This window comes from Gnatocerus cornutus, chromosome 8, assembly GCF_029298725.1.
Source record: "Gnatocerus cornutus isolate USDA-ARS CGAHR chromosome 8, icGnaCorn1.1, whole genome shotgun sequence".
Classification (NCBI taxonomy): Eukaryota; Metazoa; Arthropoda; class Insecta; order Coleoptera; family Tenebrionidae; genus Gnatocerus; species Gnatocerus cornutus.
The window spans coordinates 584073-595267 of record NC_142240.1 but is presented as its reverse complement, the minus strand read 5'-3'; the positions used below and the strand labels follow the sequence as shown (position 1 = coordinate 595267).

At 44.0% G+C, this 11195-nt stretch overlaps 1 protein-coding gene and 1 non-coding gene across 2 annotated transcripts; one reads left to right on the top strand and one right to left on the bottom strand.

The window, feature by feature from the left end:
• On the bottom strand, positions 1 to 1988 carry LOC148169297 (uncharacterized). The gene is made up of 5 exons (XM_088043546.1): positions 1954 to 1988; positions 1650 to 1754; positions 1516 to 1604; positions 1402 to 1448; positions 1 to 834 (listed from the first exon to the last, which is right to left on the bottom strand). The coding sequence occupies exons 1-5, from the start codon at positions 1986 to 1988 to the stop codon at positions 1 to 3; spliced, it is 1110 nt and encodes a 369-aa protein (XP_087899672.1).
• Positions 1989 to 2661: 673 nt separating this feature from the next.
• On the top strand, positions 2662 to 2780 carry LOC148169296 (5S ribosomal RNA). The gene has a single exon (XR_015770670.1). It is a non-coding gene; the product is annotated as a 5S ribosomal RNA (ribosomal RNA).
• Positions 2781 to 11195: the final 8415 nt, after the last annotated feature.

The following is an 11195-nucleotide window of genomic DNA, read 5'->3' as shown; positions in this document are numbered from 1 at the left end:
TCACTTCTTTCTCTTGGGTGAAGCGGTTTTTTTGGCTTTGGCGGTGACGGCTTTCGCCGTTTTCGGTTTTGGCGCTTTAGGTTTCTTCGTTGGACCGGCCTTGTTGGATTTCTTCGCTTTCGATGGGGTCTTGGGTTGTTTGACGGGCGATCTGGAGGCGGCGCTGGCTTTCTTTTCGGGAGCGGACGCAGCCTTTCTCGCCTTCGATACGGCGACGCTCTTCTTTTCGGCGGCAGTTTTCTTAGATTTCGCCGAAGCGGCGGGGGCGGTCTTCTTACCGGCCTTAGAGGCGGATCCTTTTTCGGAGGACGTCGGCGCTGACGCGACGGAACGTTTCGCAACGCCCGTCTTTTTGGATTTTGCCGATGACGACGCGGTCGCAGCGGCTGACCTCTTTTTCGTGGCGGACGGAGCCTTAGCTGCACCGGTGACGGCAGAAGCCAACTTGAACGAACCGGAAGCTCCTTTTCCTTTGGTTTGGACCAACGAACCTGAAGCGACGGCTCCCTTAAGGTACTTCTTGATGAAAGGCGCGAATTTTTCCGCGTCGACTTTGTAGTTGGCCGCGACGTATTTCTTGATCGCCTGCAACGAAGAACCGCCGCGTTCCTTCAAACCCTTGATGGCGTTGGTGACCATCTCCGAAGTGGGCGGATGAGAAGGTTTGCTTCTCGGATTTTTGGGCTTTTTCTCTTTCTTCACCGGTGAGGAGCCGGAAGTGGCACCGGCGACCGTCGAAGCTGCTTGATTTTCTACGTCGGCCATATTTTCGTGTTTTTTTTTCTTTTTATTATGGACAGGTATGTACTTATTCTTCGTGAAAGAACGAATGAACTTTACAGAACGAATTGGGCGCCAAAGTCAAAGTGTTGGCGCGTTCGAAAACGCGCGGACCGCGGACTAAACGAGAGCCTTCTCGTCAAGTTAGAAAATTCAGTGGGCCTCGAATCCAGCTTTCGCGTGATGGTATCGTTCTCTTTACGCGAAGATCACCGCCTCCGGGTGCGGGAACGTGAGCGATTCGGTCGGCGATGGCCTCCTGGATTACCTCAAGTTTTCCCGGACGACCAGCCGACCTCCAAAAGCGAACGGGGACCGATCGAACGTCGACTCGAACAAAGACCTTCCGAAACAAGGAGATGACATCCAAGTTCGACGTAGACGTTACGCGTTTTCCACGAATAACAGGAAAGTTACGCTTTCGACCAGACAAACTTGGAACCATCCTCTACAAGTTTCACGAACGAAACGGTCGAAAAGTACGTGCGATGTTATCGAAAATCGCCTCGCAAAGAGACGCAGCACGGATCGGAACGACGACCGACGAACGTGCAGAGTGTAGGAAAAAAATTCCCAAAAGGTCGAAGATGACGTCCGAAGAGGTCGAATTTTTTCAAGAACGAAGATAAAACCGTCCCCTTTCGTGTGAGTTGATTTTTGAAAACGATCTTGACGAACAAGTCGGAAAAAAAACGACGTCAATTTCGGACTCGACCATGAGAAACGAATTTATACGACGAACGGACTTTTTCAACGACTTTTTCCGCAAAATCGGCATTTTTTTCTCAAAAATGACCTCACACGACAAAATCCGATCATCGAAGCTTGACCGAAAACAGTTTTGACGGCGAAATTCTCGTCAATTTAACGAAAATAAAGAGAAAATCAGACAGACGACCGTCGAACATCGAGCGACGGGAACGGACGAGATTTTTAATTTTTCTCGGCAATTCATTTCGAAAGAAGCAATTTCTCTCGAAGAAACCATTTTATTATCCAAGAAAAAATACCCAAACACCACAAACCAAAAAAAATACGAAAATCTTGCATTGTTTGCATTTTACCGACACTCCAAACAAAACTACGTCGATGTCGGCGGATTTTCGGTCGGTCGTCGGTCGACAGAAATCGAACGAAATTTTCATTCGTTCTTGACAAAAACGAAAAACATACAAATTCACAAAACATTCCCTCTTAATCGTCGACATTTCGAGTAGAAACGACGTACGACGAACGTTTTTAAATGAAATATGTACTCACTTAAACGTTCTTGTTTAAACGTGACGACGACGACACTTTCGACAACACATCACTATGAATCGAACGTCAGAAAAAGAATGAATCGAAAACAAATCATGAAACAACAACACCTCGCCTCGCCCGACCAGAGTGGTGGGAATTTCGATGAATGAACGGACAAAGAAACCGACCCTGTTATCAGTTCGCAGAAAGAAAGCAGGTAGCGGCGGCGGCGGCGAACCTTCAACCGTAGTATTACGGTCAGTTCATGAATTAACCCCGTTCGGGGTTCATTTATCTACGGTCTGTGTCGGCGTTTACATCAAGTGGGTGCCGTTTTCATCTAAGCAAGTAAGTAAAATCAATTTTAAATCAAATTTTAAATTACGTTAATCGCAAGTGATTCGTACAGATCGTCAAACGAACAACAATTTGACGCCTGATACGACGAGTTCTTTCTCGTCATTTCGTCGCAAAAAAAAATACTAGAAAAGCCACTCGCAAAAAAGAAAAAATTTAATTTCTTCTTTTAAATCTTGTATATTTTCTGAAATGCGTACCATCGAAGACTGTCACATTCAAACGATAGAACAATCACAAAAAATCGTCAACGACGACCTACCATATTGGAAAATTTTACCAGGCAACGGCCATACCACGTTGAATGCACCGCTTCTCGTCTGATCAGCGAAGTTAAGCAACGTCGGGCGCGGTCAGTACTTGGATGGGTGACCGCTTGGGAACACCGCGTGCCGTTGTCTCTCCTCTTTTCTTTTTTAATTAACATTTCTGATGTCAAACTTTTTTTAAATATATATATATTTTTTTTTTTTCCATCGTCGTTTATATTCTCTCTGAGGAACTTATAGTTTATTAAGACAAAAATTTTTAATTCGTTCGAGTTGAATTTGTGGTTCTGAAAAGAACCGATTTTTTTTTTTTTTTTTGTTGTTGTTTTTCCAACCAACTTCCAAGCTGCTCGAGGAGGATTTTTACTTTGAACTGGTGTATTTGGTGACGGCCTTGGTTCCTTCAGAAACGGCGTGCTTCGCCATTTCACCGGGCAAAAGAAGACGCACCGCCGTCTGGATCTCCCTGCTGGTTATGGTCGAACGTTTGTTGTAATGAGCGAGACGACTCGCTTCGGCGGCTATACGTTCGAAGATGTCGTTCACGAAACTGTTCATGATAGACATAGCCTTGCTGGAGATACCGGTATCGGGATGGACCTGCTTCAACACCTTGTAAATGTAGATGGCGTAACTCTCCTTCCTCCTGCGCTTCTTTTTCTTGTCGCTCTTCGAGATGTTCTTTTGAGCTTTTCCGGCCTTCTTGGCCGCCTTACCGCTGGTCTTGGGTGGCATTATATACTTTTTTTCTGGTCGTAGAGTTATAAAAACGTTTAAAAAAACAGAGAAAACGAGACAGACACGACGTGCACGTTACGACGAGTATACTCGATCTAAAACGCCGCACACCTAAAATCCCTCTATTTATAACGAGCGAGCGTCAAACAGACGCTCCACCTTAGTTCGTCGTTCGACCATTGCCTTAACGAGATGGCGCTGTACCGACCATATAAATTTCTAGCCTTCCACGCTTTCGGCATTTTTTTTTTTTTTTTTTTTTTTTCTTGAAGTGTTCTCTGAGTACGCATCATCGCGCTCCGTCGATGAGTACTCACAACCTTCGTCCTCGCGCCGTGAAAAGTGCAACCTCGAGTTCAAGTGCCAGTGGTGCAAGTGCCAGTGGTGCAAGCTCATCAAACCATCAAACTGCGTCATCCGGTAAGTCAGATTTTACCGGAAACAAGACCCCAACCCCACCCAACTCTCCTCCTCGGGAGAGAGCATTCTCGTTCTCTTCTAATAACTCCATAATAATGACATCCTCCCAAAATGTGTACCCCTTCAGGTACACAATCCGAAACATCCCTCAGGCTTTCTCCACACAAAAAACCTTCTACGGACTCCTCACAACGTCCCTGCTTGTCAAGGACATTTCCAAACTTGTGGTTAACTGGAACCGCACAGCGCTCCTAGTTACCACCAAAGCCCTTCCGGCAAACTTTCAATCCCATCTCTGCACTGCCACCGCCTGCCCGACCATTTCAATCGTGCAAGTGCACCGAAAGCTTTCAGCACAACCAGCCCCCCCAAATGCCCCCAAAATTCCGCAAATGTCAATCGTCATTAAAGACATCCAGGACGACATCGACAACGATGAAGTCTTAAACGCCATCCGTGACCTCCATCTCCAATGCTCTAATGTCTGGCGCATCCGTTCCAGACAGACGGGCAACTTTTGTAATCTTCTCCGTGTCCTAACAACCTCCACCTCCACAGTTGACTTCCTCCTCAAGGAAGGAATCATCCTTTTCGGTAAGCGCTATCAGTGCGAGCCTTCCAAAGCCCCCCAAAAACCCGCTCCTCTTCAGTGTACCAAGTGCTTCCAGCTTGGGCACGCCGCCTCCTCCTGCCACAACAAGTTGGCCTGTCCTAAATGCCCCGAAAGCCATCCGTCCAACAAGTGTCCTTCTGACACAATCACCTGTCTCCTCTGCAAAGGAGACCACCCCGCCTGGTCACAAAAATGCCCTAAAATCAAAGACGCGGTCGTCACCTGCGACACGCCCGTCGCCCCAACCATCATCTTGCTGCCCCCACCTGAGTTCGCAGACCCCGAACCCCAATGCATTTCTGTGCGTCAAACCATCACTTTTGTCACCAAAATGCTCTACGACCTGTTCCCGCATCAACGATCCAAAGTCGCAGAACTCGTCGAGTCTGCGTCAAAAACCGTCCTCCGCACCAAAACCCGCATTAACCATGTGGGTCAGCGGATCTACTTCTCCTTTGAGTAGATTCGCCCCCACGTCTCGTCCCAACACCCGTTGCAATGCCTCCCATTGCGACCTCCCCCGTCTTTCCCGGCGGGGGCCCCCTTCCTAACAGCGTGAATATCGCCACGGTTAACGTCTCCGGAATCAACAGAAAACTCAACGCCATCAAACACTTTATTGAATCAGACTCAATCAAAATCTTGTCTATCACCGAAACTCATTCCGACAACGCGATTAAAGTCAAAAATTTTTCTTGTTACCATAAACCGCCAACTAACCGTTTTCACGGCTCCGCGCTTCTTGTTTCAACGGACTTTCAATCAGTAAAACATCAACTTCCTGACAACATATCCTCTTTAGAACTCGTTGCCGCCGACGTCAAGTTAAATAATCACACTATCACCATTTTTTCGTATTATAATCAGCCTAACAACCGCGTCTCTTCTGAACTTTTTAACTATGCTTCACATCTTCCATTTTCAATTATAATGGGCGACTTTAACGCCAGACACACCGACTTCGGAGACCACGCAACCAACCTTAACGGCAGACTTCTTTCTCAATTAATTAGCGAATTCCCTTTTTACCGTCTTAAAAACCAAAACCCCACTTTCATTTCTCATCAAGGTTGCTCCATTATTGACCACATTCTTATTTCTGAAAACCTAATTCACTTATTCGACAGCGAAACCTCAATAGGCACCACCGTAACTTCAGACCATTTTCCACTAATTGCTAATTTCTTAACTAATGGCCCTCAGCCGGCGCCGGAAATTACCAAAATCTTCAATTACAAAAACGCAAATTGGGAACTTTTCCGTGAAGAACTTAATACTACCCTTCCACTCATTACCGCAGTAAATTCTCAGGTAGAAATCGACCATCAAGTAGAGTCATTAACTTCAGCCATCACTTCAGCCAAACTTAAAGCCATTAAGATTAAATCCATTCCGAAGGACAAAACCCCTCTACCTGCGCGTATTCTAAGACTAATTAAAGAAAAACGTAAAATCTACCGCGACTTTGTCAGAACCCGCGACCCCTTTCTTAAAACCCTTATCAATAAACTCAGTGCCAAAATCCGCCGCGACATCAATCAATTCAAAGAGGAAACTTGGGTCAAAACCTGCGAATCTTTAGATTACCGTGACGGTAAAGCATTTTGGTCAAAATTCAAAGCAATTTCTGGTCAACTTTCTAAACCTAATCAAAATCTAATCGAAGGCCCCAACGTTTACCACTCTTCCCAAGACAAAGCCGAGTGCTTTGCCAATCTTCTCGAACAAATCCATCAAGTCCCCGACGACCCCCATTTCAATCAACCCTTTTTCGAAAAAGTCTCTGCCAACATTCAAACCATGCGCGATATTCCACTAATCGAACCCCTTCCATATCCCCACAACGACGAGCACTTAACCGACCCAGTAACAGTTCGCGAAGTAAAATCAATCATTTTCAATTTAAAAACTACCAAAGCTCCGGGCCCCGATCAGATTAAACCTATCATTTTGAAAAATTTACCAGACTCTGGCTTTCTTGCATTAACCGCCATTTTTAACAATTGTTTAACTAATCTTTATTTTCCAACCGCGTGGAAACTAGCGAATACGTTCATGATTTTAAAACCGGGAAAACCTATTTCAGACCCTAAGTCATATCGCCCTATTTCACTACTTAATATCCTAGGCAAAATCTTTGAACGCGTTTTAACTAACAGACTTAAAATCATTCTCGAAACTCATAACTTGCTTCCGCAACAACAATTCGGCTTTAGATCAGAACGTAGCACTCAAAATCCTTTAGTAGACTTGCAAACCGACATCATCAGACACGCCAACCTTGGAGAGTGCACCGTAGGTGCCTTTTTGGACATCGAAAGAGCATTTGACAAGGTCTGGCACGACGGTCTGGTGCAAAAACTCATCAATCTCGGAATCAATCTTAAATTCACAAAGCTCATCGTCTCCTATCTCACCAACCGATCCTGCAGGATCAAATTCAACGACGCCTTTTCTAACACCTTTACACTAAAGGCCGGAGTCCCACAAGGCTCCGTCCTGTCACCTTTGTTGTACATTATATACTGCAGTGATTTTCCAATTTCAGATTCCCTTCGGACCAAAACGAGGTTGTTTGCTGACGATTCGGCAATCTGGTCTAGCCACCGGAGCGCTGAAAAGGCTTCAGACATCCTCCAGAAAGAACTTCATCGTGTCGAAAAATGGACAAACACCTGGAGAGTGAAAACCAACCCCACCAAATGCCAATCCATCTGCTTCACCTACCCCAAAGCCCAGAAACAACGTCTCAACTTTAAACTCAACACACGGCTAACTATAAACAATCAATCTCTTACTCAAACTAATTCTCTCACTTACTTAGGTATCACTTTCTCTTCTACTTGTACCCTTAACGAGGACCTGAAAAGGACGATGAAGAAAGCACGCAATCGATCAAACCTTTTGTATCGCATTCGCGGCCGGATTCGGGGTTGCAGCTCAGAAACTCTACACCACACGTACAAACTTTTCATACGCCCTATCTTTGAATACAGATCTCTGCTTTACGCCTCGCTCTCTAACCGCATGCTCTTTAAAGTTTCTTCCTTCGAACGCCACACACTTAGACTAATCTTCCGACTTGACCGCGAATTTTCATCTAACGACTTGCATGAACACACTAAAACTACTCCCATCACTGATCGATTCACTAAACTCCGCACTCGCTACATAACACGCACGCTTGCTAGTAACAATAACCCTCTTGCCATTCAAACTTTGCACACATCTTACAAGCTTCCTACTAAAAACCGCATGATCAACGCTATTCCCAAAAAACCTGCTGTCAAGCAGAAACACCTTCCCACAGCACTTCTCTCAGCATCATTCCCTAACCTACCCGCAGCTCTCCAGGAGCTGGTCGAAGACACACCCATCTCGATGAGATGAAGAGGTCCTTTCCTAGGACGAGACCACTTCCCTCCTTCTCTTTCTCTTCCAGGTTTCTCTTTCAGTTCCGAAATCCTCAGATGATCATCAGGTTACCCACGAAGAGTTCCAGGATTCCCATGAAAAGCTCAAGGATACCCACGAAGAGTCCCAGGATTTCCACAGACTCCCAGGACACCCATGAAAAGCTCCAGGAACCCCATGAAAAATCCCAGGAAACCCACGAAGAGTTCACTTCTTCTTCTGCTTCTCTACCTTTTCAAATTTCCATTTATTTTTAATTCCTAGTTATTTTTCAAATACATTTTATAGTCATATTTAAGAACCAATTTTATATAAAATAAGTCTTAGTATTGTTCACTAAAATACCAGGTCCGCCGAAAAGGCCAAAAGCCTCACCAGCGGCCAAATAAACTGTAATATCTTAAGTACTCGATGTAAATACCATTACTATACTTGAATAAAATGTATTTTGACTTGACTTGACTTGACGCTTTCGGCATTTATTTGAAGCAGTACGTTTGTCCGTGCGCTTCGTGTCGTCAGTCGCAGTAGGTGTGGTGTTTTGGCTGTTTAACGTAATACAACAAACAACAACATGTCCGGAAGAGGAAAAGGCGGTAAAGTGAAGGGAAAGGCGAAGTCTCGTTCCAGTCGTGCCGGACTTCAGTTCCCCGTCGGCAGAATTCATCGTCTTCTGCGTAAAGGAAACTACGCCGAAAGAGTGGGTGCAGGTGCTCCCGTTTATTTGGCAGCCGTTATGGAATATCTCGCCGCTGAAGTACTCGAATTGGCAGGAAACGCCGCCAGAGATAACAAGAAAACACGTATCATTCCGAGACATCTTCAATTGGCCATAAGGAACGACGAGGAGTTAAACAAGCTCCTTTCCGGCGTGACCATCGCCCAAGGCGGTGTCTTGCCTAACATCCAGGCGGTTTTGTTGCCAAAGAAGACCGAAAAGAAGCCTTAAATTTAATTCGTTCGTCGTCGTCTTCTCAAACGAAAAACAAAAACTTGTATAAAAGACCATCTTCACATCGGCCCTTCTCAGGGCCAAAAATTCAACTCGAACGAATTGATTTTTTCGCCAAAAAAAAAAAAAACAACAACCTACCTATGAGAATCATGTTAATAGTTATTTACAGTCGCGTGTGGTAACTTACATTTTACAGCGCGAAATCAGTTTGAAGCACGACGGCGTAGCCCCGGAGTGCTTTAATCATTGAGCTCTGTAAAATGGTTAACGCACAAGAGTTGTATTAAACTTTTTGGCCGTAAAATTTTAATTTAAATAATTGGATTTTTCAAAATTTATGGGAACTGTCACATCTGACATTTGTAAATTTCATCATCTGTCAATTCTGTCAATTTTGTAGTTGGTGCACAAAAAGTACACAAGATGGCGCTGTATAAAAAACGTTTTAATATTACTTAAAAAATAGAAATATTGTCTTAATTGAGATAATAATTTAGGTAGATTCCACTTTGGTGATCAATCTTCATTATGGGTAAAGTGATTTTAATTTATAAACGCATGTGAAGAGCAGACGATTTGGGCAATTTTTTTACAGCACGGCGTGTGTAAACGTCCAGGGCGCTTGTAAATCTAGTGTTTCCGAAGCTGTCAATTGAATGTTAATTTGACGTTTACAATTCATGAGACCAAAAAAGTCTTTTCGATTTCACTTAGCCAAACGTCGTTAGATTTAATAAAACAAACGCATAAATATCGGAATTTCTGTTACTTTTTTTTTTTTTTTTTTTTGATCGAAAGAAAACCTAATAATTTATTCATACTGATTTATCGAAAAAGATCCATTTTAAGAAGTTAAATCGATTAATTAATTAATTCATTATACGAGCGCAGACTGAACGGAAAATTTTCGATTGCGTTCAACCAAGAAAGATGATTTTTACGACTTTTTATCGTAATTTTTAGAAAATTTCAACGCCCGACGAAAGCACGAACTCGACAAAACTATCTATTGATTATTTAATTCAAGAAACATTCCGATTCGTCGTAAATTTTTGCACATTTCCCACATGAAACTGTTAAGAACGCATGCATGCATACAGACACCGATGGTAGCCTATACGTGCTCTCCGTCTCGAACATCCTAATACAATCAATCGTTTTATTTTGTGACGTAGGCGGCTATGAGATTTTGTTTCAAGTCACGTCTGAGAGTAACTTCTACCCCACATTTGACATAACCTCAAATTTACTCATCATGGCAAAAACATTCTTTTTTGAAACCTCAAGCTATTTTAGTGTCTTAATGACCGACCGGATGTAACGATCGTCATTTGATGAGAGGATTTATTTATTACTTGTCAAAGTTTTTCGCTTTTTCCAGGTTCTAACCTAAAACTGTTAAAATTGTCAAGGCCACCTGGATCACAAATTAAAATGATCACTCCGTACGTTTTTTTTTTTTTTTATTATTATTATTTCGAATTAAAGACAAAACACATATGAGCAACATATTTAATTCGCTTGATTTATTTTGTGGTTCTGAAAAGAACCGTTTTTTTTTTGTTTGCCTGCGGGGGGGGGGTTGTTGTTATTCCTCTGAGGGTGCGGATATACACGTCATAAAATGATAAAATTAACCGCCGAAACCGTAAAGGGTACGACCTTGACGTTTCAGGGCGTAGACGACGTCCATGGCGGTGACGGTCTTACGTTTTGCGTGTTCGGTGTAAGTTACGGCGTCACGGATGACGTTCTCGAGGAAGACCTTCAACACACCTCTGGTTTCTTCGTAGATGAGACCGGAAATACGTTTCACACCACCACGACGAGCCAATCTTCTGATCGCCGGTTTCGTTATACCTTGGATGTTATCGCGGAGAACTTTGCGATGACGTTTGGCGCCACCTTTACCCAATCCTTTGCCACCTTTACCACGACCGGTCATCTTGATAAAATTAGGAAATTCTTCGTACAAAACGACGTAGCTTCGACCAAGTTCGTTATGGAACTACCGTCAAAATTTCATTCTAGGAGACTATTTATAAGTTACGGCAGCTCCACCTCGCGTTAAAAACGAATCCACCAATGGCGTCGCCGTATGACTCATCGAGTTTATAAAACGGCCGTTCGAGCGACGCAAATTTTCAGTTGACTTTCGAACGTTCGTACGTACGGTCGGTCGGTCAGGTCAGTCGAAGCTACTACGTTAATTGATAAGTTTCAATTCATCCAAGATGGCGAGAACTAAACAGACGGCTCGTAAATCCACCGGTGGCAAGGCACCTAGGAAACAGTTGGCCACGAAGGCGGCCAGAAAAAGCGCTCCCGCGACAGGAGGTGTCAAGAAACCTCACCGTTACAGGCCCGGCACGGTCGCCCTTCGTGAGATTCGTCGTTATCAAAAGAG